Source organism: Pinus tabuliformis, chromosome 9 (assembly GCF_031772625.1).
Source record: "Pinus tabuliformis cultivar Carrire ecotype Pingquan chromosome 9, CPIR1, whole genome shotgun sequence".
Classification (NCBI taxonomy): Eukaryota; Viridiplantae; Streptophyta; class Pinopsida; order Pinales; family Pinaceae; genus Pinus; species Pinus tabuliformis.
In genome coordinates, this window is record NC_142307.1 from 1,968,404,024 (window position 1) to 1,968,431,016 (window position 26,993).

The 26,993-nt window shown below is 40.3% G+C and overlaps 1 protein-coding gene across 1 annotated transcript in view; it reads left to right on the forward strand.

Moving 5' to 3' along the window:
• TOP6B (topoisomerase 6 subunit B) overlaps positions 1-26,993 on the forward strand; it is a 257,080-nt gene that overhangs the window by 51,999 nt on the left and 178,088 nt on the right. Inside the window, exons 4-5 of the mRNA XM_089438736.1 lie at positions 7,026-7,131; positions 8,205-8,342. Of these exons, the coding sequence (XP_089294862.1) occupies positions 7,026-7,131; positions 8,205-8,342 (244 nt within the window). The remainder of the gene's footprint in view (positions 1-7,025; positions 7,132-8,204; positions 8,343-26,993) is intronic.

Genomic DNA, 26,993 nt, shown 5'->3' on the forward strand with positions numbered 1-26,993 from the left:
ATAAGATAATTCTCAGTGCATCTCCTAGAACTTGTTGGCTCCCAACAAGTTTTCCTTCATTACCCATCTTTCACCCCCTAGGGACTAACCCCCCTAGTTTGCCTAGGAGATAGCTAGAACATTGTGGACAGGGATTAGAGTGACAACCCTTGACCTGAGCCGTTGTCGCGGTGCCTAGACATTCTGTGCGACAACACACCCCTTAGCTTATCTAGGAGAAAGTTTACACAAAGTGAGTAGGGATTAGGTGACAACCCCTACTCTGACGGTTGTGCCTTAAAGCTTATACCTTGCAGGGTTAGAAACTTTTCCCGCACTTAGGTGTACATCTTAGGTGACAATAAATCTCTTACGAAATAATTGTTTCAATCTGAAAACTGCCTAGTTTTCCTGCCCTGAACTAGGCTTGAAACGCTTGCAAGATTGTTGCCTTCTACCAATCTGTGCACAATCTTCTCTTGCACACTCTTCCCCTCACAACTAGAAGATCAAAACTCGATTGTCAACTTCAACGCCTCAGTTAACTGCCTCATGCACTCCTATTTTTCAGGGAAAATCCTAAATTTTAGGAACTTGACCATGCACAAAAAAGGTGCTCGACTTTGACTCCTTGAATTAAGGCACAAATCAGGGAATCACTTTTCTCGCTAATTTTCAACACTCCCTCTTAGCGAGGAAGGTGTTCCTAGAAGGACCTCGTCCACTTGGATCTGTCTGCAACATTACCAAGTTCTCCGCTGCTGCAACTACTCTCTTTGAACTAGAAGACTTCCCTGCTTTCTTCTGCGGAACCCACTTTGAAGACTTGTTCTTTCCCACTATACTTTGCGAGCTCTGCTCCTCTTCATCATCCTGCTGGTCAGCCCAACGCCAACTAGCTTAACCTGAAACTGAGATACTCACTGAGGCTCCATCTTGAGAGCTCTATCTTTCTCTTGCTCGACCATCACTTCTCTATTCTATGGACTATCAACCTTGCTACTCAAAGTTGCACTTGTCTCTACCTACAACTTGTAGAGATTCTTGACCCTCACACCTATCTGCTTCTTACATCCATAAGCTAAGTGCTGGAGGTACGCCATAGCTTTGCTGAAGATGATATCATATCCTTTGTCCTCAAGGGTGGCTACCAAAACAAGATTCTACCTCAATCTTGGAACATAAAGAACATCTCTGAGATGAATGGAATTACTTGACTCCCTCTGAAAGATGACAGTACCAACTCCTCTAGCTGCATATTGACCATCATCTTCTAGCTGAATTTGAACTTGCATGTCCTTCTCCTTCAAGTGGCTGAAACTTTTCTTGTTTCCGGTCATGTGGAAGGAAGCTTCTGAATCAATATACCACATACAACTATTTTCTAAGCTTGCCATGCAAGCTTTCAATGAAAAATCCTTCTTGAACTGGGCAGAAAAGTCATCTACCTCCGTTGATGCAACAACATGATCCTTCCTGACCCCCTTTTTCTTACCAAGACACTTAGAATCATAGTGTCCAAACTCATGGCATTGGAAGCACTTGATCTTACTTAGATCCTTCTTCTTGATTTTCTCATTGGACCCAACCTCTCCTTGGTCCTTCATGCCCTTAGCTTTGCTACCCTTGCCTGCCAGGGCACAATTCTCCTCGTCCTTTGTCGTAAGTGATCTTCCTTCTATGGTTCCTCTCCCGATCTCTTCTTGTATGTGGTCAGTCTAAAACCTTTCCCACTTTGGGAAGTTCTCTCTCCCACTAACAACATCCTAGAACCCTTTCCACGACTTGTGAAGTCCAAGTAAGGCAAAACTCACAAGATCATGATCAGATACAACCTCACCCACCCCACCTAGTTCATCTCGTACTTGAGTGAACCTTGACAAATATGGGACGATGGGCTCATCCGGATACTTCTCAACTTCTCCTTAAGAGCAAGCTTCCTGGTATCACTGGTACGCTGATACAACTTTAGGATTGTATCATACATCTCATACGCTATCTTCTTCTCATGGATATGAGGCACCATATGATCTTTGATCCCTTCTAGAATGATCCTCTTTGCCTTGATATCATTCTTATTATGCTTGTCCAATTGCTGGGGTCTTGAGGTGGTGCTATCGCCTGCTTGATGTACTCTCCCACCCCATTATCTTCCGGCACTATCATGTTCCTCCCTTTCCAAGCTATGAACTTCGATGCTCCCTCTAGACAGTGATCTGCTCTCAAGCCTTGGTAAGCCATACCGCTTCCCCTAAGAGCTTTCTAAAAAACTTACCTGCTAACAGTCTTGTAGTCCTTCACAAGAGCTGTACCTGGGGCCTCTAAAACTGCCTTTTCTAGCATACCTAATAATCCTTCACAGGTCTGCACTTGGGGTTCCTTTTGACACCTGCTAGCAGCCCTCCTCACTTCTCTTAAGATGCCAAACACACACTGTCCAACCTGAACAATATCCAATTAGCAAAACGACAACATAAGAAGGCACATACATACTCTTCTGCCCGAGATTCAACTCGGTCCTGTGCCCTTGGTTCTGAGTTTTCCCAGTCCACGGGTTAGGGCTTTCTTTACCACTGTAACAGCCCTCAACACAGCCTCAAACCTCCACAACTTCTGCGCTGTCCTTCCTCCCTTCTAGCCCTGCCTTTCCACTGTACTCGGCCTCCTTCTAGGCTGTTATAACAGACTTGAATTAGCTCAGAACTGCCCTAAACTAGGGCTCTGTCCAGCCTGAGGTCACACAGAAATTCGGCCTGCTAAACAGAGATATAACACCTTCAAACTAGCACAGAATTAGCCCAGAATTTCTCCTTTTCTTGCTGGCTGCCTTCTCCAATAACTCGGCCTGCTGTCATGAAAAAATAGCACCACAAACAGTCCCTTTTCCCTCCTTCGCTAGGCTTCCCTTGGCTGCGGCCTAACAGAACTGTCTTCTACTATGAAGCATTGCACTTGTGCTGGTCTTTATTCTGATCCATTTTCTAATACCATGTAGAATTTCCACGAAATTCTGATCTGCTAATAAGAACAATCTGAAAAACACTTTCTTTTCTTACAAACACATAATTTCTCTACTCAATTTGCAGTGGAATGAGGAAGAGAAATAAAACACAGCCACACAATTCAAGACAATTTTTTTTTACTAGGGAACCCAATTGGGAAAACCCTCTGCTTGATGAAAATTTTATTGATAGCAAAAAGTGAGCAATTGATCTCTTTCAAAATAGTTGTTTCAATCTGAAAACAACCTAGTTTTCCTGCCTTGAACCAGGCTTGAAACCTTTGCAAGACTGCTGATCAATGCTGCCCTCTAGCAATCTGTGCACAATCTTCTCTTGCACACTCTTCCCTCACAAGCTCCACGCATATACTTGTGCTTCCTATTGCTTGGTCTCACCAACTCGTGCTCACCAAAACAATTAATAAACTTTTGTCTTCGTTCCTCCTTTTAAAGGCAATTTGAATGGTTAAAATTGGCAAGTTTTCTAATTAAGGAATTGAACTGGAGCTTTTCTAGTTAACAAAAGCCAACTGGATCCTCCCAAAATTTAGGAGGCTAACTCCACTTAAGCTTTTAGTTCCCAATTTAACTCACTAGAAAATCAAAACTCGACCTTCAACTTCAACACATCAGTTAACTGATGTGAAAATTTCTGAATCTACACATCAGAAACCCCTACTGCAATTACTGGTTTAACATCTCCTACTTGTTCTTTGCATTAACAAGTTATTTAATTACATAAATATCAATGTAAAACACTATTGCAGCCTACACATACATACAAATCATGAATTGAATTACATTGAGACAATCACACAAGGGACACCATTATTTTTGGACAATTGTCCCCAGAAAAACCCAATTCGGGAAAGCTGATGCAGCATATAAAGGGTTTGTATTATTAAGTAGATTCTTGAATACAACTAGGGTGCTAGATATGGCTCACCCAACAGAGAAAAATCCTGGCAGAAGTACCTCTATCTGGAGACAGATATTCCGACAAATTCAGCAACTGGATGATCAAACCCCATAGATGACTCGGCTGTTCCCAGTGCTGGGCAGCGATGGCTGCTCCAAGCTCTGCGCTGGAACTGCGTCACCTCCTCTAGGAGCTGCGTCACCCCCACAGTGAGCCTCCCTTGCTCAGAAAGTCGATTTTCTGAACTGCTCCCTCTCTGCCCCACAAAATCTCCCCAGCGCTGCCTCTAAGGGCCTGCATCAGCCCCTACGGCTTCTGCGTCACCTGTGTCAGCCCCTACGACCTTTGTGTCACCCTCTCTGGGACTGCGCTGTCTCTCCTGGTGCTGCTATGCCTCTCTGCTATGTATTCTTCAACCTCAGACTGAAGTTCCTTTGCCGAACTGCCCCTCACTGCAACTCAGATCAGTAGCTAGATTTTCTTAGCAAACCTTGCCCCAGAAAAATCGAAGTCTTTGATCTCTCGGTGTATCTCCAACTGACCTTCTAGCCTCCTCTTATACTTTTCCTATTGATCAATCAACGATCGAGATTAAATCCCTAATCAACGACTAAGATTAAAATAGACTTGATCCTAGTCTCTTAGAAGCTTCTCACCCATATCTTTATTAATACCCATTAATATTTTTATTTTTCTAAGTTTAGACTTAGGAACCCATTAAAAATATTAATTATTTTAATAACTCCTCATCCGGGTGGAATTTCTCCAAACGATTTTTGGGTCTTGGAGATCTCATGTGTTCTAGCAAGACTTGGATCTGGATTCCTTGGGCGCAAGAAACCCTCTAAGGAACAACTCCTTTCTAGAATCCCTCTGAATCTTGATTTCCCTCTCGTAAATCCTCCAACCAACTGTTGAATCACTCCTCTCCAATCCGCCTTTGCTGCTGCAACCCAGATCTAGATTTCTTGGCTAGAAATCTATCAACACAGTGATTCGCTCTACGTTGGTGTAGTCTCCTTAGACACTGTTCTGCACCAACAGAAATATTGTCCCACCAGCTCCTCAAACCGAAAATCTGCTCAGCTTCCTTGGCACTGACAACTTGAAGAATCTGATCCCTTCAGGCTCTGCGCAACCACTGCGTGGGATGGATCAGCTCCTCCTGGCCAACTGCGTCAATCCTTCTTGGCTCAGAAATATGACGTGGCTTTGCATGAGCCTGATCTGTCCCCCTTTGCTTCTGCGTTGGCCTTGACGACTGACGCAGCTACTGTGTGGGCTCCTCCCAGCTACTGCGTCACCTCCACCTGGCTCAGAGTGCTAACGTAGGCACTGTGTGAGCCTCTGCGTCACTTTCTTTGCACTGCGTCACTCCTTCTGCATCTCTGGAACAATGCTGTCACTCGGGACAGCGGCTTTTCTTCTGCAAATTCTCCGTATTTCTTGGCTGGTGTCTTCAGTGGCCTATGATTTGCAATCCCTCGATACCATGTGAAAATTTCTGAATCTACACATCAAAAACCCCTACTGCAATTACTGATTTAACATCTCCTACTTGTTCTTTGAATTAACAAGTTATTTAATTACATAAATATCGATGTAAAACACTATTGCAGCCTACACATACATACAGATCATGAACTGAAATACACTGAGACAATCGCACAAGGGACACTGTTATTTTTGGACAATCGTCCCCGGAAAAACCTAATTCGGGAAAAATGGGGCAGCATATAGCGGGTTTGTATTATTAAGCAGATTCTTCAATACAAATAGGGTGCCAGATATGGCTCACCCAACAGAGAAAACCCCTGCCAGAAGTACCTCTATTTGGAGACAGATATTCCGACAAATTCAATAACTGGATGATCAACCCCCACAGATGACCCGACTATTCCCAGTGCTGGGTAGCGATGGCTGCTCCAAGCTTTACGCTGGAACTGCGTCACCTCCTCTAGGAGCTACGTCACCCCCACAATGAGCCTCCCTTGCTCAGAAAGTCGATTTGCCGTACTGCTCCCTTTGTGCCCCACAGAATCTCCCCAACGCTGCCTCTAAGGGCCTGCGTCAGTCCCTACAACTTCTGCGTCACCGTCTCTAGAACTGCGCTGTCTCTCCCGGTGCTGCTTTGCCTCTCTGCTATGTATTCTTCGGCCTCAAACTGAAGTTCCCTTGCCGAGCTGCCCCTCATTGCAACTCAGATCACTAGCTCAATTTTCTCGCCCCAAAAAAATCAAACTCTTTGATCTCTCGGTGTATCTCCAATTGACCCTCAAGCCTCCTCTTATACTTTTCCTGTTGATGAATCAACAATCGAGATTAAGTCCCTAATCAACGACGAAGATTAAAATAGACTTGATCCTCGTCTCTTAGAAGCTTTTCACCCATATCTTTATTAATACCCATTAATATTTTTATTTTCTTAAGTTTAGACTTAGGAACCCATTAAAAATATTAATTATTTTAATAACTCCTCATCTGGGTGTATTTTCTCCAAACGATTTTTGGGTCTTGGAGGTCTGATGTGTTCTAGCCCTTAAATAAAATTTCGGAGCTAGAGCACATCCGATGCTATCCAAATTCAACAACTGCCTCATGTACTCCTAATTTTTAGGGAGACTCCTAAATTTTAGGAACTCAACCACGCACAAAAAAGGGAACTTGACTTTGACTCCTTGAATCAAGGCACAAATCAAGGAATCACTTTTCTCGCTAATTTTCAACAACATCTAGAAAATCTATTTGTGAGATTATTCTTGTGCAAGCTCTGCAGTAATAAGAGGAAAATACCAGAGGAATGCACCTCCTATCAAACTTTTCAGGGTCACTACTAAAACCATTTCCACATGTTTTGTTCAACTTGAAACCCATTTATTTTATAAAACCTATTTTTTGTTGAACCTTGTATCTTTTATTTTCATGTATCTAGACAAAAAAGGCATTATATTTGTCTCCTTAGTATCTGAAATTGAAATGCAGATGTAATGTATGCAAGCTTATTTTAAATGGGAATTTTGCCATGGCATTGCTTAGATTACTTGTGATATAAAAATCAATGATATGGAAACATTCAGATTTCTGTAATCATGTCTTTTAACTACCTATCATGGTTGATTTTGATAGAGAGGAGATTACTAAGTCCACTTTTAATACCATGATTGGGCTAATAGATCGGGAGCGGGTGGATGCAGCATTGTATGGTGATTTTGAATCTGAGAAGGCTCGTGAGGTATATCTTGTTTATTTCTTCATGTCAAAAGTCATTGCTCATTATTTAATAATGACATATATCCTTTCTGTTTAAACAAGTGAATATCTAGGTTGCGTATGAGTTTGACTGCCATAATTGATATCTCTTGTCCATGGCTCCCCAAGTGATTACAATGTCACAATAGCACCCTTTTAGAACAGTTTGAAGTCATGACCAAAATATCAAGTAACATGATAAGATAGTAAAAACTTTTTAGTTGTGTCAGGGATGTCAAAAATCTATCATTTGAATGGAAAAGTATGAGTTTGTTGCAAATCAAACAGTTTTGCTGCCTATAAGTTTATAACAGATGGAGTTTCAAACATTTTATGCTGACCTAGGACATCATATTATTTGATCCTGTTGAAATATTCTAAGTCATAAATACGGAGTCCAAACTCCAGAGTCTTAACTGTTACTAACCATTCTAATGTTTTGGAAGACATCTATCTGCTATTTAACAACTTGTTTGCTATGAATGCATTTCTATTTAAACTCGTATCAATGTGCGATGGCATAGTTCAATATGAATTCTATGTTTTATGTCATGTTTCTAAATGATGCTCACTGTGAATGCTTAGTATTGATTTTGTATTTTGTGCATCACAAATATAGAAAATGAAGGACAGGAAGTTGATATGAAAGAATTTGTTCAAAAGATGTGGATGTATTTTACATAATAAGATAAAATGTATCAATCTTATGTTATGCTAATGCACTGATAATATTTTCACAGAAAACCTATATTAAAATTTGCAGCATACTCTTCTTCAGTTTGTCATTTCTATTGAGAGAACACCACTGTCCTGAACGTTTGTTTATAGTGGATTGTTTTAACAATGCTAGCAAACTGGATCATGCAAATTTGTTGCAAAACCTCTGTTAAAATTTGCAGCATACTCTTTTGGTTTGTCATTTCTATTGAGAGAACACCACTGTCCTGAACGTTTGTTTATAGTGGATTGTTTTAACAACGCTAGCAAACTGGATCATGCAGATTTGTTGAGCTTTGTTCTAACAAGTGTTTTATGCCTGTTGAAACGATAATATAGAAACGTCTAGCTAAAGAAGCTCGTGAACAAGAGAAGCTGGCAAAGGTTGCTGCACTTGGGAAGAAGCCTAAAGAGATGTCCACTACAAAGAGTCAGAAAGCCCGGGGCGAGACATCATTTTTCAGGGTGACTTGTAAGGTGATTGCACATGCTATCCAGTTTCAACTGTTTTGTTTGTTTTCACATTAAAATATCGGACATTTCTTGCAGTACAAGAAACTTCTAAATTGCTATTTACATTATTTATGCTGTATATACTTTATGAATTGAGGTTTAATTGAAGAATAGTAGGTATTGAAGCTATTGAATTGGTAAGTTCAAATCCAGCTGTTTACATTTTGTCCACTTAATATGTGGAACCCCTTTACAAGAATGATAATTGTCAATTTTCTTAGTTAAGTTCCATGTTTCTTTAGAAGCTAACTCCTTGTATACTATTTAACTATGGACAGATTCCATATACTTCAAGAATCAATGATGTTAGCATATATATATATATATATATATTTTAGTGTTCCACCCAGTTTCTGGGACGTAGGGACGGGGGAGTGGGGAAAGGCAGGAGTGGCCTATGCAAAACCTCCCCACCAATTTTTAGGAAACGTGGGGGGACATCGGGGTCTTTAACACATGGGACCCCGACAAAAATAGTAAAATACTAAAAAGTTATAAATAGATCATTGAAATTTTATAATTTAACTGCCTTTATCATTATATAACACTTACATCATGAAGGATAAATCGATGAATCATATAACTGAAACAAATTTAAAATGAAAAGCATGATACAATCATACATATAATTGTAACATTGTACAATGAAAATAAAAGTTTAAACCATATTGAAGTTCCAATTGTGAATACTGAATATTGAAATAAAAGTCAAGTCTGATACATCAAGATTCAAATTTTTATAGAGTCAAGTCTAATATATCATATATCAAGATTCAAAACAAACTAAAGTCGGAAACAAAAAAGCAGATAACGTAAGAACATATCTATGCCTCATCAAGTCCCTTCTCCATATCTACCTGTGCATCATCCTCTAGATCAACATCCTATCATGTCGCTGGTCCCTTCAAATACTTAGGTGTCTTCCTATGTTCACGACATAGGCCACTGTGCACAACAACTAACTTCTCTGCTCTTTTAGAGGTAAGCCTGTTCTTCTTGATAGAGTGGATGAAGCTATATGTGGACCAAATCCTCTCTGCTGTGGAGGAACTGGCAATCTGAGATACCACACATATAGCTAGATGTTTGAGCTTTGGAGCATCATCCCCATGCATCCTTCACCAACCAATCAGGTCATTTTGGCCTAGATCTATGCGATCTACCCGAGCACCACGTGTGTTGAAGGGGCCACTAAGAGATGCAAACTGAACAAATTGTCTTCGAAGTTTTCCCCCCTCCTCATTGTACATATTTGCAATTGCATCTAGGAAGCCGTTCTTTAACTTAGGATCATCAATAGTAAGCACTCTCCCAGGCCTTTCAACATATCGTTTTGGGTTTGATGCATATGTTGCTGTGTGCAAAGGTGTGTTCATGCGATCCCGCTAAATAATGGGTCGAATTTGGGATGTATAGAACTCTAATGAGGGCTCCTTCTGTTGAATGGCTGCCTTCAAATGACCCAACATGCTATCAAAGGTCTCATGGATTTCTCCAAGACTAGGAGCATCTGAATCAGAGCAACAAATGACCTCCACAATCGGGGCTAGGAATGACACCAAATAAGAGCAATCTGCCCACCAATCATTGTCCAACACTTGAAGCTTGACCATCGTCCCCAAGTCCGTCTTTGATTCTGACCACGATTTTTTTTGGAAACGCAGGAAACATTTATTGTTTTGTGAGAAAACGCCCCCCTTCGAGTTTCCTCATGTTTCCTTCTTTTGGGGACATGGGGAAACATCCCCCAAATGTCCCCACATCCTTAGAGTGCAAGGAAGTGCGGGAATGTGTTTCCTAGGTGGGGGGACGCATCCTCGTGGAACACTGATATTCTTTTCTAGGTGATATATCCTGGGAACCATCTGAGCACTTCCCTTCATTTTGAGGATGGTACATAGTGTAAACCTAGATGCTTCAAGGCATAAGGCCAAGTCAACAACTAATGAATAAATTATATTTATCTCATCAAAAATCCGTTTAGTAAGAGCAAGCATGTCACAAAGTGGGATTTGAACCCTAGCAGGGAGGGTAATAACTTCTCCTCACAACCACTTAAGCTACACCCAGTTGACACATAAATACACATATTCTTTGGAAATAACTCCTTCGGAAACTCCTGGGCACTTATCCTCATTCCTAGATGGTACACAATGTACATTGTAAAGTGGACAGCTAAGCCACTTGACACGCGGACACGGGACATGCAGGACACAAAAATACGAGAGTCCAATTTGGGACATGGAGACCTCCCGGAACATGACACATAGGACACATTATATATATATATATTAAAAAAATTAATAGATACATCATATTATGATATTACACAAATTCTCATGATGAGACAAGTAACAAATTCAATCATAGACACATACATGTACATTGTAAGTTTGTAATATTATGCATATAATCATGATTCATCAATGATACAAGTTTACAATGTTTACAATTATAAATTAACCATAAATTGCAACTTTCTCATTAAATCATCAAAATAAAAATGTATTACTTAGGTATTGAGTCATCAACTTCAAAATTAATATCAGTACCAAGAGTTGGAGTCAGATCCAGAACTATGAAGAGCTCCCGCAGCTCATCACTAGTCTACAGGCTTCCCATGCACATGTATTCAAGAGTATGGATGTTGTGGTGCGTGCACATGCGATCCCATCTATTGGGACTCTCACCCAAGTGAAGACAAAGACACAAGTTCGACTAGAGCTTGACTTGTACTTTGACGAGTTGATGCGCATAGCCACTAGCCCATACTTGCCAATCAGTGCAAACACCAGGCATAAGTATGTAGCTGGTCCAACCGCGCTGAAGACAATGATGCGCATGCTTTCAGATGAGTTGGACAGAGGAGCCCGAGCAATGTACTCGGATGCTATGGAGGCAAGAGTTAGGTTCCAGAAAGATGTCACCTTGGAGTACATGGACACCATCATAGACTACCGATCTTGGTATCAGTTCGCTACTGTCGATCATCACGAGGATGTCGAAGAGTTGGACTTCTCGCGGTTGTCCGAGTCATAGTGATGTCTTGCATGGCTTGCTCAAACCATTTTGTCTCACATGGGTACATGCGCATTGTAATGTAACTTTTTGCCAAGTGTAAGTTCAAGTGTCGATAGTTGGATGTAACAATCATAGAGTAGATGAAGAGTTGTGAGGGTAGATGAATTGTCATAAAGGGGAATGTTAAGGGTCACCCCACCTTTTGCTATAAATTGTTCCTCATAACTCATTGTAAAGGCTTTTGGTCAGCCAAGCTTCGATAGGAGTATCTTAGAGAAAGCTTGGATAATATTGTAACACGCTTGGCTTCTCCACTACGCAGAGCTAGTATATCTCTTTAGAGGAGCAGGCAGTTGTTGCTATAACATTCCACTATTGGAACTAGTGGTTGGACATGGATGTATTGTATGACTGGAACTTACACTTTTTAATATAACAAAGCCAACATGTTCTCATGCATATGTTGTTATTGTAGTTGGACTGATCTGGTTGCTATAGCAATGTATGTTATTTAACTAATGCATTTGTATATGAACTATTTTGGATGCAATTGTATAAATCTTGTTTGCAGATGTGCTGTTGGTTTAACCGTCACTTTGGATTTCTCGCTATCTTGCTTTCCTGCTGGTGATGCATCTTTGCTCATGTGTTCCCTTCCAAGCCGAGTACTATTACAGGTTTCCAAGGGGCGCGCTCACCTCACTCTTCGTGTGTTAGAACCTCTCATGCACTTTCCTTGACTCCCTGCAGCTGTCACACTCTTGCTACCAATAGGGACAACTTACTTGCCTCTGTGCGAAATCGCGGTCAAGGCATTACTGTACGACCCACTGCTGAGACTCCTACATCAAACGGTCTGAGGTTTAACTAAGACTTCTTACCGGGGAGATCTGCTAACATGTTGGTGGGTCTAGCACCGTCAACACCATGACAAGTCCAAGCATATTGCGATCAAATATCACTATATCCGGGATATGGTGCTGAGAGGAGCAGTAAGATTCCATCATATAGCAACTGATGACTAGATCGCTAACATTCTTACCAAGCCTTTGTCAAAGGGGAAGTTCTTGGTTTTCAGAGAGCAACTTGGACTGACGGATGTCACCCTTCCTAGAGAGGTTGGTCATGGATGATAAGCCTTGGTTGTGCGAGATCCTTGTCATGTGTTGACAAGTGGATCCCCCCAAGCAGAGATGAGACTTGGTTGTGTGAGATCCTTGTCAAGTGGGTTATCCCCCTAAGCAGAGATGTGACTTGGTTGTGCAAGATCCTTGACAAGTGGGTTATCCCGCCAAGCAAAGATGAGTCTTGGTTGTGTGAGGTCCTTGTCAAATGGGTTATCCCCCCAAGCATAGATGTGACTTGGTTGTGCGAGATCCTTGACAAGTGGGTCATCCCCCCAAGCAGGGATGTGACTTGGTTGTGCGAGATCCTTGACAAGTGGGCTATTCCCCCAAGCAAAGATGGGACTTGGTTGTGCGAGATCCTTGTCAAGTGGGTTATCCCCCCAAGTAGAGATGAGACTTGGTTTTGCGAGATCCTTGTCATATGTTGGCAAGTGGCAATCCCCCCAAGTGAATATAGGGTGATGGATGAATCTCCCCTATGATGATTCTTCTTCATTAAAGTGAGACATGATTGTTTCAGATGAGACAAAGCATAAATGAACAAAGATGAGCAAAGAAAGAAAAGATGTGTGTTGTAGAAAAAAATTCCTCCCTAGCTGAGAGGGAGTGTTGAAAATTGGTATTTCAAGGATGAAAGTCTAAAAATATAAAGTCTCAAGATAGTAAATCACCTTGCATCAATTGGTAATCAAGTATTGTTGATGAAAAATCACTTCTTATCATTAATCAATCCTAATAGTTCAATCTCGACTTAATATTTTATCATCAATATTAGTATTATCCTTTTTATGATATTATTATTAATAAAAAGAAATTTCAAGACACTCAATCATGACTCTCAATAGTGTTTTCTTACACTCATTATTGGCATGGCATACTCTTCTTACACTCATTATTGGCATGGCATATTCCTCTTACACTCATTATTGGCATGGCATATTCCTCTTACACTCATTATTGCTCTCTCTTTTTCACTCATTAAAGCATGTCATAAAAGATTCACTTACACTTTGTCACACTCAATAAAAGCATGTCATAAAAAATTCCTCTTATGTACTCTTTAATGCATTTGTTACACTCTCTTAAAAGCATAAGTTACAAAAGCATGCGTACGAACTCTTTAATGCATTTGTTACACTCTCTCTTAAAAGCATAAGTTACAAAAGCATGTGTACCTCCTTAATGGCATGAGTTATATTTCCTAAATGGGCATGAGTTACGCTCCTCAAGGCATGCTAGATTCCTCCATTGAAGGCATGCATTGCCTCTCTCCATAATGGCTAAAGTTACTCTTCTTAAATTGACATATGTTACTCTCTCTCTTGGCATGCTAGTTACTGCTTTATGGCATGGATTTGTTGCTCCTCCTATATATATATGTGCCTCTTTCTCCCTTCACTACTTGTGCATTGTGAAAGAAGAATTCGAACTTGAGAAAGAGTTGAAGAGAGTTGAAGAAGATTGTGAAAAGGAGACTTGGAGAGTAAAAGTAGAACTTGGTGAGCCAAGGTTGATTCAGTGCTTCAGTGTTCCAGTGTTGATTTAGTTGAAGGGAAGGTTGATTCAATGCTTCAGTGTTCCAGTGTTGATTTAGTTGAAGGGAAGGTTGATTCAGTGTGTGCATATGTTGCTGCAACCAGTGATCTTCATGCTACAACTTGTTAAAATTTGGGTGAACTTACTCATTCTCTTGATCTCTCATTATACTCTGTGTCTCTGTTGAACAATTGATTTCTAATAGAAGAAGAATATCTTCATGCTACAACTTGTTAAAATTTGGGTGAACTTATTCATTCTCTTGATCTCTCATTATACTCTGTGTCTTTGCTGAACAATTGATTTCTAATGGAAGAAGAATATGGTTGGGTTTTCCCCTTGTGGGTTTTGCCTTGGTCATTGGACTTAAATTATCTATCTCATTGTATTCTTAGTTGTCTCCTATTGTGCATTTGATTTATGTTCTACCTACAATTGCTTATCGAATATTGCAGCATAAATACATTTTGTAATAAGTGATTATTATAGCATAGAACATCGGAATTTAAACACGGATTTCATTCACCTTCATCATTCCATCAGGTGAGGGTGTCCTTTTACCTCTTATTTGTATGTCCTAGTTGCTAATAACTTGTGTTATTCATTGGAATCTGCTTAGATGTACGGAAGAATTTTGGGTATTTCTCTATCTGATTGGTCTAAAATGGTATTGGCCGTTTTGTTGATGATTCTCATCTCTCAGTTTGGTTAGATCAAATATTGGTGGAGGCCAATAGTTGCTTGGATGTCGTTTGCAACACTTATTAGATAGTGGTAAGTGAGTGGAAAATTGATCATTGGTTGGTTGGGTTTGTGACACACTAGCTTGGGTCCCATCTCTATGGAATCGGGTCAAGCTTGGGGTGATTGTCTAGTACCTAGGGATTTTGTTTGGTGCCTTCAAAGGCATAGGAAAAATTTCTCATATGGTGTATATGAGTTTTCCCTTTGTAGTAAAATTGTGGTTGTTTCACAAAACATACAATCATTTACATTTATTACATAACTTGCTGGCTTCTAAGCAAGGCCTAGTTCAACAAATTGGAGAAAATCCTTGGGTTTTTCTGTGTTCCAAGTATGGTAGTGAGTGAGAATTTCCTATGCTTCATTGGGAAGTGTGTACATTTGCCTCAAAATCTAGTAGGCCTTGTGAGAGGGCTCACAAAGAAAAAGCTAGACTAAGATGCAACAATGAAGTGGACTGCTATTGTCACCTCAACTATCCACCTCCTCCTCTTTAATGGAGTTTCACCACATGAGAGGCTTCCTAGTTTTCACCTAAGGGACATTCTGAGTCAATTGGCTCAAGGTGATATAGGTCTAGGGTTAAGCAAGGTCCTTCTTCAGTGGACAAAGGCACAATTCTCAATGCGTAGGAGCAACCTACCATATACAAAAGCCTTAAAGAAGGCACTTGACACCTAGGGATTTAATATGTATTTCAATAAAGGAATGTCTAGGCATACAAGTATAAAGAAAAGGTTTGCTAATGATGAGCTTAACAAAAAGGGATGGCAAGCCTTCAAAGCAAACCCCAAGTTGAAGCCTTAATTAAGATTAAGGTTTTTGTAGGGCATAAATTGCCTTTGGTTGATGATGTTAACCAAGGTTGCCAGGGGGGAACCTTGGTTTTCACTGGCAAATCCTAGCTATCTTTTTATCAAGGGAGGAATTAAGTAGAGGAAAACCCTCTAGGAGGCCCTCTATGGATTCAAGGAAAATAAAATTTTACATGCAATGATCAAGCAAAATTTCCAGTAAAGATATACATTTAGAGATATACATTTAGACATGGAACAATAGAAAAACCCTAGCAAACATTCATCACATGAAAAATAATTAAAAATATGCAATTATACTCACGCATTTTCAAAGAAATTGCCTTATTTCATTCCTTAAAAGGCATTTCCAATACACAAATTAGTCTCCGATAGCGACAGGGCCAAAAAGATCACATCTCCTCAAGCAGTGGATTGCAAAAGGCTAAGTCGAGCTCTCTAAAGGAGGACAAAATCCACAAGTGATGATGAACAATAAGAATTGAGTGATCCTCCTTTTATATGAGGTCTATCACATCCATTAGTCTAACTTAAAGCCCTATAACAAGTTTGATTTGGAGTAAAAACGAAGTAAGTGGGTTACAAGCGAACCCAATAGCTCAATAAAACAAAATAAGCCATTAATTGCCCACAAGTGTGAGTTGAAATCCCTCTGTAAGAATGATGTCTTGCCCTTTTAGGGCTAATAAGGCTCCAAAAGTGCAAGATATGGGCTATATGCATCTACAATTGTCATAATCAATCATGAATTGAGGAAGAATCCTCAAATCAAGCCTCAAAACATCTCCATGTGTCCAAAAGCCAACTCTGCGTGTTCTTTGTCATCTTCATGGGAGCCATCAAAACAACGTGGTGTAATCTCTCTCTAGCGTTGGGGCTCCATGAGGTAGTACAAGTCTGCCCTAATCATCTTGAGGATTATCATCATCATCTAGACTCCAGATCAAGGAATGCACATCAAATAGTGTCAAGGCCAGCCTGGAGGCATGCTTGGTCTATTGGGTACATCATCAAGAATCTCCATTGCTAAGCAGAGTGAGCTCAACGTCTTACATGTTGAAAATTGTGGTAGCCATGGTGGGTATTTTCATCTTAAAAAGAAATTAGAAAATTTCGAATTTAATTTTGCCTCCTAAAGATGACAAGGCGACTCCACTAAAAGTCAGGTCGACTGGACCCCTAGAGACACTCGTTTGACTCCCTATAATGACTATATATACGTGACAATTGCTCCTCATTTGGGCAATTCGTTGAGCATCTTTTCTTTCTATTTTCTGTGAGCTACAAAAGGACAAGAAGGACGAAATCTCAAGATGGAAAGGAGGCTTGTCTATTAATATTGATCTGGTTAGCTATTGTGTTTATATTTCTGTTTATGGATATTTTGAAGGACATTAGATTCTCTCTCATAATGAAAGTAGTTCTGGGTTTTCCCCTTGTGGGTTTTGCTTTGGCCTCAAGTTTAATTCTTTGTGTCTCTTGTTCATTGTCTCACTGTGGAATTTACTGCTCTTTAAATGTTTAAATAATTGTAATTTTTCTTGTATAATTGCTTGATGAAACTATGTGAAAATTATGCTAATATGATCATTTGATGTAGTTATTTGTTAGAAAAATTGTTTCTAGTTTCCCATGTTAGAAAAAGAACATGGTATTGAAGCTATGGAAGATCAAAGATGATCTAAGAGTAGTTAATATTAAGGACAAAGAAATGACCCCTTCGCTCTTGCTCTCAATGCGAATTCTAGTAGAAATTCAAACTCTGAAAAGGAGGGCTGAAATTAATCACTATGTAAGGGTATCTACTCTAATTCTGTTGAAGAAAAGTCCGAGCCTAGAAAGAACACTGTTTTAGGCCTTGTTGTAGCAGCTACGACAACCCTCCAAAATTTTGCCTTAGCTTCGTTTTGGATCCTCCCTACCAACCTTTCACAGCAGCATGTCTTGCCTTGTCAAGTACACAAGCTTCAATTATTTTCTTGTAGAATGACAACGTATCCATCAGAACTTGCTGCATTCCCCTCACAGGCTATTTCACCAGACTTAATCCAGCTGCAGGCTGGGCAGCTCCCTCAAGAAATTGCGCAATTTTGGAGGGGAACCAGCCTTCCCTCCAAAAATTGCGCAATTCTGTCTGGCAGCCTGCTGGGCTCTAGAATTGCGCAAATTTGCCTGTCACTGTTCACTGGAAAATTTGCGCAATTCCTCCCAGCAGGACTGCTCAGCCCAAAAATTGCGCAATTTTGGGCAGTAGTTAGCTGCTCTGCGCAAAAATTGCGCAATCCCTCTAGGCAGCTAGCCCAGCTCCCTCCCAGAAATGCACATTTTTTCCTCCCAGTTGAGCAGACTATTGCATATGCATTTGAGTTGACCGGTTCCCTCTGGGACAGAGCAAAAATGATTTGCATGCATGGGCTGCTTCTCCCAAGGCAGCATGCACAAGCATCCCTTGATTCAGGGATCTACTTTTAGTAGTTGGAGGTTGCATGCAAGCATCATTTCAGAAACCTCCTACTAAGTGTCACTCTTGTTAGATTTGTGGCATGCGCACATCTTCGATTTTATCAAAACTCATGAACCAGACGCTACAGAGCTCATTCCTCACATCGACCTTGCAGCTCTGACATCCGACATTGCATCTAGGAGTCGTCGACACATTCAACTCAAGCTGTTTTGGGGTAAGCCCGCCTTCCATGTCTTATGTTGCATTTCTGTCGCATTTTGTGTTTTGCTTTTTGTGATTGTTGTGTTCTTGATTTCAGTAAGCGCTTGTTGTCATTTTGATGCATGTTAGCTTGTAGAAGCACTGTTTCAGTTTTTGTTCGCATCTCACTGCTGTCGCATGCATGACATTGTTTTGCACGGATGGTCGTTGTTGCGGCGACTTGCTTCACACACATGCATGCTTTCCCGTTTTCTGAATCCTGCGCTTGTTGTTTGCATGAATGGTCATTCACTCTTGTTTGCACTCATCTCACTGTGCATTCACACTTCTCATGTTCTCAGTTGCCCGTCGATCGGACTGGGCTACCATGGCCCGGACCGTTTCTTGCTTGGCTAGCACTGCGCATTTTCGGAAGCGAAGGCTCTGCCTTCCCTCCAGAAATTGCGCAAGTCTAGCGGCTAGCCAAGCACTGACCTCCAGGCATGCATTGCACAATTCTTGGAGGCATGTCTTGTTGGCGATAGAAACTGCGCAATGCAGTTTGTTGGTTGCATGTCACTGTTGACTGAAATTGCACATTGTGTAGTTTCAGTCCTCAGCAGGCCAGGCTGGACTGTGCATTTCGCAGTTCCAGCAATCAGTTAGCCTAGTGACAACTCGGACTATTCCTTACGTAGTTTTGGTAGTTAGTCTCTTGACCTCCTGGTGTAAATTGCGCAACCTTCATGATTAGTCACACAGGTATGTTGCAAGTCAGTTCTTAAGTTCGTTTTGGTTTTTGATTGACAGATTGCTTGCCATGAGTGTTGCCATGTCTCCAGGTATCGTAGGTGTTCATCTGTCTCTCAGCAGCACACGTACAATGGTTTCCAGGAAAGCAGAGTTGAAGGCACTGTTCAGAGCACACTTGGGGATGCAGTCGATCAAGTGTCTATGAACTTGCCTACCGAAGACATTGAGTTGTTCGTAGACAAGGACATCAAGATATGACGACAACAACATCACAACAAGCAACACCATCAACAACAGCTGAAGGCAGCATACCGAATGCAACGAACGTAAGAGGAAGTTTGTTGACAACACAAAGGCGGAACAAAGTTGCAAGCTCAAGCAGATCCACTTGTGATGAAAGAAACTTTGGAGACTCAGCCTACGAGGTGACGATGCGACATGAAGATCGCGCGAAGGCAGAGAACAGAACAAAGAAGGAGTTGCATGTGCTGAAGTAACAACTCAAGGAAGAAAAAGAGCTGCATAGACGAGAGAATGAGTTGCAGCAGGAACATGTACAGTAGGGGGCACAACATGCACTCACGGATGAAACTGCGCCTGTACAAGTTATAGATCCATCCCAGCAGCTGGCACAAAGCAGACAAGGTGAGCAGTGTTGTTGATCACATGCAAGGGAATGCAACAACATGCATGTCATTGTGTGCATGCATGCGATCCCACCCATTCGGCACACTCACCGAGGCGAAGACAAGAAGCAAGTCTGACTGGAGCTGAACATGTACCTCGACAAGTTGATGCGCACAGCCACCAGCACATGCTTGGAGAGCAGCGTAGACACTATGCATCAACATGTTGCTGGTCCAGTCGCACCAGGACGACCATGCGCATGCTATCAGACGAGTTGGACAGAGGAGCCATATTAGTGCACCTGGATGCAATGAAGGCAAGAGTTCGCTTCAGCAAGATGTCACCATTGAGCGCACAGACACCATCACGGACAACCAAGCTTGGCATCAGCTCATCACCTTCGACCATCACAAGCATGTCAAAGAGTTGGTCTCACCACAACGGTTCGAGTGTCAGTGATGTCTTGCATGGCTTGCTCAAGCCATTTTGTCTCACATGGGCACATGTGCATTGTAATGTAACGTCTTGTCAAGTGGAAGTTCAAGTGTCAATAGTTGAATGTAACAATCATAGAGTAGTTGAAGAGTCATGAGGGTAGATGAACGGTCTCAAAGGGGAATGTCAAGGGTCACCCCACCCTTTGCTATAAATAGCACCTCATAACTCATTGTAGAGGCTTTTGGTTAGCCAAGCTTCTGATAGGACTATCTTAGAGAGAGCTTGGACAGTATTGTAACGAGCTTTGGCTTCTCCACTGTGTAGAGCTAGTACATCTCTTTGGAGGAGCTGGCGATTGTGGCTGTAACATTCCGTTGTCGGAACTAGTGGTTGGACATGGATGTATTGTATGACAGAACTTACACTTCTTAATATAGCAAGAGCCAACACATTTCATGCATATGTTGTATTGTATTTCAGCTATCTGTTTACTCTAAATGATATATGTATTTGTTTGCTTACGCATGTATGTATAGCTATATCTGTGTATGTATGTATGAATCTTTCTGAATTGTGTTGTTGGTTTAACCATCACTTTGGATTGCTAGTTAACTTGCCTTACATGTTGTGATGCATCCTTGCTTGTGTGTTCCCTTCTTAACTCTGTGCTTTCACAGGTTTCCAAGGGGCGCACTTATCTCAACCCCCGTGAGTTAGAACCTCTCATGCACCTTACTTGGCTTACTGCATATGTGACACCCTTGCTACCAACAGAGTTATTTTACTTGCCTCTGTGCGAAATTGTGGTCAAGGCATTACCATACGACCCACTGTTGGGACTCCTACACCAAATGGTCTGAGGTCTAATTGGGACTTCTTACCAGAGAGATCCCCTGACATGTTGGCGATTCTAGCACCGTCAACAGGCCTCAGATGTGTTTCTGTCCATGTTGTGATAAGACAGTCTATTTGCAATTTGAAGAAGGGCCGAGCCCCTAAATGTGTTGCAGGATCCCTAATAAAGGACCGTGAAGTATATTGTTCTAGAAAATCAAAGACCAAGCTCCATGTGAAATTGATTCGTGTTTATGGTTGTTCTGATTTGAGGTTGTTTGATTCGAGTTCATGCTTATGATCTGAACTGTGGAATAGACTGAGAAAGGCTTAAGTCTGTTCCATTCCATGGCTCATATTATATTTTACTATGGCTCGCACACCTCTGTGGATTAAACGATATTTTGGATTGGACGAATCCTTGTAGCATATATCTCTATGGATTGGATGAATTGTTATGGCTTCTATCTCTGTGATACTAAGACTCAACCACTATGATACGAATAAAACTATCTTTGCAATGTGATGAAGACCATGATCTCTATCATGCGAAGAAGGGACCTTATTCTCTATTAATGTGATGTTTACCAACTTCTGTGATGCAAAAATAATATTTGTGATGAAGAATCTCTGTTAGGAGAAGCCTTGATCATTGTAATGTGAAGTGATATTTTTCTCTATTTGATGTGTGAAGACCTATCTCTATGGTTTATGTGATGATACGAAGTATATAACTTCTGTGATGTGTTATATCTATATATATATATATATATATATATATATATATATATATATATATATATATATATACATAGACCTATCTCTATGGTCTATGTGATGATGCGAAGTATATAACTTCTGTGATGTGTTATATATATATATATATATATATATATATATATATATATATATATAGTACACGAGAATCGCTCCTAAGAGTTGAGAAATCGTTCCAATGGTTCCTGCGCTCTTGGGAGCTTTGGAACTGTATGGGAACATTCCCTTTTCAGTGGGAGCTGCAATGGGAGCTTGGGAAAGTTCCGGGAGCTTTGAAGACTATTTTTTTGGAGTTCCGACGTTCCCTAGGGTTGGGGAATACAAAGTCTGTAGAGAAATATGCTGAACTACCCACAAAACATGAGCCTAAGTTGAAACCTTCGTAGGAAGAAAGGCCAAAGACATCCTTAACACCGATATCCTTAATTGAGAAATTGGAGCAATCTCTTGATGGGTTAAGGAAGCGTGTGGCACCTCAATGTAAGGGCGATATCTGGGATGTCATGCTGATGAGTATTTCTTTTGTTGTTTATGTATATATATCGCAAAAGATTGTGTGTGCATATTGTATGTGGCAGTCAATGCTTAAACATTAGAGTTGCTTTACTTTTTCTCTTAAGAATAACTAGAGAAACATATGTAAAACTGTTCCTTTGTATTTTTAAGCCAGATTGTTTCAAAGATTAACTACCCACAAAACACGAGCCTAAGTTGAAACCTTCGCAGGAAGAAAGGCCAAAGACATCCTTAACACCGATATCCTTAATTGAGAAACTGGAGCAATCTCTTGATGGGTTAAGGAAGTGTGTGGCACCTCGATGTAAGGGCGATATCTGGGATGTCATGTTGATGAGTATTTCTTTTGTTGTTTATGTATATATATCGCAAAAGATTGTGTGTGCATATTGTATGTGGCAGTCAATGCTTAGACATTAGAGTTGCTTTACTTTTTCTCTTAAGAATAACTAGAGAAACATATGTAAAACTGTTCCTTTGTATTTTTAAACCAAATTGTTTCAAAGACTTGTCATGTGTCATAATGAACTTGACATTTTAATATTTTATATATATAAAAGGGAGAGACTCAGGGAGAGAGACACCCAAAGAATATATTTATATATAAGAGAGATTATATATTTAAATTGATTTTAATATTTGAATATTTTGATTCAATATTAATTTTGATTATTATATAAATTATATAATTGATTTTTTTTTTTTTTATTATATAATATTACCGCTCCCGATTAGCCGTTTCCTGTAAATTTTGGGGAAACCTCTAGTCGTTCCCGACACTCGTACCCAAGTTCCCAACATTCCCACGCTCCAGAAACTCATGCAACACACACACACACACATACACACACATATACAATCTCTTTAATACAAAGAGGGTTGTGACCGTAACTTCTGGGCTACGAAAAGTCCAATCATCGTGATGTGAAAAGAACTAATCTCTGTATTGATCTATGTTTTGCGAAGTAGAACAAAATCATTGTTGATACAAGGAGACCTCAATTTTTGTCATGATAAGAAGACCTTGATCTACTATGATGCGAAAAGTCTAGAAGACCTGGATCTCCATAATACGAAGAAGCTATGGCAATGATACATATGATGACAATGATCCTGTTCATATGGCTGTAACAATGATATAGTGACCTTGATATCACTTGACAGTAACTATGCACTTATGAGACAGTGACTTGTTAATGATGACAACAATGACCATGTTCTTGATACATGGTTAAGTGTGCTACATGAAACACTATTTTCCTATAACTATTCAAGCTTCCTGAAGCTATAATGTTCCATGCAAATCTCTAGAAGCATATTCTTCCGTGGTTAAAGCTGTCCCTAAGACACTTTATTTCCGTGATATGTGGCATTGCTAACAACCTAAAGAATGTGTTCAAGGAAATCTATTCTCTAAGATATGATCTAGAGTTTGAGGGTATAAGTTAGATTCTATGATGAATCTGGATCCCTGATCAGAAGCCTGTGGCATGATTGTATAATTGTCAAGGTTCTATATATAAACGAAGATCAACCATTCTTCAAGGGCACTGACCTAATTGATTTGATTTCAAGAAGTCGCCCCGAAGTCGAGCTTACTCTCATATATTCGTCTTAAAATAGTTGCCTCAGGCCATCATGGAATTCACTCTAAATGTGAAAAATTTATGGTAGTGCACGAGGCAACACTAGGACAAAACTGAAACCCATTTCTTTATGCAATATAAGTTATGATGGTAGCCCTGGCAGAAGATGAGCTTCGTCTTGTCATTAATGATGCTTTTATTCTATAAAGGAGATCTCGACACTTTTTTAGAAGCCATAAAGAAGAAAAATATTTCTAGAAGCCACCAACAAGGAAGCCCTAGGGTCTGTAAACTAAACCCTAGGATTGATACTGATATTGAAAAATCAGAATGATGAAAAATTGCTAGAATTCGTGTCATCTGAAGAATATCCAGAAAACTTAAATTTTGTATTGCTAGAAGGATGACCTTGTGGCTGTCAAGCTCCAGAAAAGGGGACAACTTCACTAATCTATTTTAAAGATAAGCATTAGGGTTTGTTAACCCTTGTCTAACTTGAAAGTTCATTAGGATTGATAAGGAAGGCCTTGATTAACCACTTCCATATAAATGAAGGAACCCTAGCTCTTAGAGGATCTAACATCTTGATGTGAAGGTTGATTTGCAAGTTGGAATCAAGAGGGCTAAAGATCAAGAGTGAGCGGTCTTGGTCAAGATAAGTATCTTGTATCTCTTTTATTGTTCTAATTATTACTGATGTTGGATTGTTTATTGTTTGTAAACCCTAGGTAGGGTTTGGTGAAGGAAATGGAAGGCTTATGGACCATTATGTCTAATCGATGGTGTGATCCCTTTATTGGATGTTCTGTGAGATCTATGATTTGGTCGGGAAGGATGAGTCATCTCTATGAAAGATTGGACTGTGTTATAGCCTCATGGACAATGTTGTTTGGTTTGATGCTATCAACTTTCCTTATGTTAACACTGATCTCTCCATTCGATGTTCTGTGAGATATCTGATATGGTGGGGGAGATTGATCGTGAGAGAGAGAGAAAATGAAAAGTACCTCCCTAGCTAGAAGGGAGTGTTGAAAATTGTGGTAGCCATGGTCGTTATTTTCATCCTCAAAAGGAATTAGAAAAATTCTAATTTAATTTTGCCTCCTAAAGATGACAAGTTGGCTCCACTAAAAGTCAGGTTGGCCGGGCCCCCATTCGGCCCCCTATGATGACTATATATATGTGACAATTGCTCCTCTTTTGGCAATTCGTTGAGCGTCTTTTCTCTCTATTTTCTGCGAGCTACAAAAGGAAAAGAAGGACAAAATCATAGGATGGAAAGGAAGCTTGTTTATTAATATTGATCTGGTAAGCTTTTGTGTTTATATTTTTGTTTATGGATATTTTGATGGGCGTTGAATTCTCTCTCATAAGGAAATCCATTCAAGGTTTTACCCTTATGGGTTTTTCTTTGGCCTCAGTCCTAATTCCTTGTGTCTCTTGTTCATTATCTCATTGTGGATTTTACTGCTCTTTCAATGTTTAAATAGTTGTAATTTTTCTTGTATCATTGCTTGATGATAATATGTGAAAATTATGCTAATATGATCATTTGAAGTAGTTATTTGTTAGAAAAATTGTTACTAGTCTCCCATGCTAGAAAAACAACATTACATCTGAGGGTGCTCTAGGGTGTCAATCAATCGTTAGGATCATCAAAGTGCCTAATGCTTTGCTATGGAAGGGCAATGTTGCATCTGCAAGGTCATCATGCTCTCTAGAAGTGTAGTGTGACCTGAGCATGATGTGGAGTAGGCATGTAATAAGTGTGCCTTCAAGGCCTTTTCTAACTCTGTGCAAAACCACCTAACAAAACCATCTTAAACTCAAATGAAAGCGACCATTCATTAGAGCCAATGAACATAAATGCATCATAGTGTACCATACTTAATTATTAAGGGCATAGTAATACTTCAAACTGGGATCACCTTCAAATATCTAACTAGATCAAGTTTTGTAAAAGTGTTCCCTACCTTGTTAGAGGTGGCTAGGTAATCAACCCTATTAGGTGCTTCTAGCCCCTAAAAGGAAGTGGCATTTCCAAGGTCAACCCCTCAATTCATAGTTGTTAGTGACAATAATTGCCATCAGAGTGGAAAGACTTCATGGTTAATTGCCATGGCCATGGGACCAATTGGTGTGTGGTCTCCACCCTAATTGTATAGATGTAATGGAGGGAACAATTTTGTAGGAATGAATACCCCTTTCCTCGGCCTACCTCCACCCCTTTGGCGCACCTTTTACTTCTTTTTGATAATACTTTTATATGGAGTGTAGCTCAGTTGTTCAAGCTTGCTTTTTATGATATGGCATTTATTAACCCCTTTAAGGTGAGTTGGTTTCTCGCTCATCAGGGTTGGGACATGTAAGGGTTCCTTATATGATGAGATGGAGCGTTTAGTGCTTAGGAATCAGGTGACAACTATGCGGGGGATAGATTTCATGCTAGGCTTTTTCCCACATGCTAATTATGTGCTAGGGAAAAGTTTTCCAGCCCTAACTCAAGGATGTATGAGTGCCAAATCCCAATGAACCAATGACTGTTAACCCAAAGAATGGATGTGATATAATGGAATGGTGAAAAGTGGTAGGTATGGAATGGTTATGGACACACTACTTCAATCCAAGTTTATCAAGTAGTGCCCCTCCTATAAGCCCAAGGCCTAAGATGAGGTCCCACTGGACTAGGGCTAAATATTAACACTTTTGGTAAGGTGAGAGAACAAACTTACAATCAAGACTAGCCAATTATCAAAATCACCCCTTTATCCATGTTAGAATGCCCAAAAATTAAGTAAAAACACTGGATTGCAAAATGGTTAAAGTACTACCAGTGGTAGTCCACATTCATTCAAGAGGAATGCTGGATGGTGAGAGGTGTATGATCTGTGCAAATGGTGGAGGAATGTGGCATATCATCATCACTGAGCAATATGTATTAGGTTGCTGGCTAGATGACTGTCCAAGATAGGAGAAATATTTTCTCCCACGGGGTTACCCACTTTTGCTGGGTAACAATGTACTATGCCTAAGGAGCAGGGAGGTATAGGTCTTACTGATGTTGCGACTCAAGGTCATATTTTGGTGGTGAATGGATAGTCAGGTGCATTGAAGGTTCCTCTGCATGGAAGAGCCTATTGTGATATTGGTTCCAAATTGCTGAGTATTTACTTCTGGTTTGAACTTTTGGGGTTGTA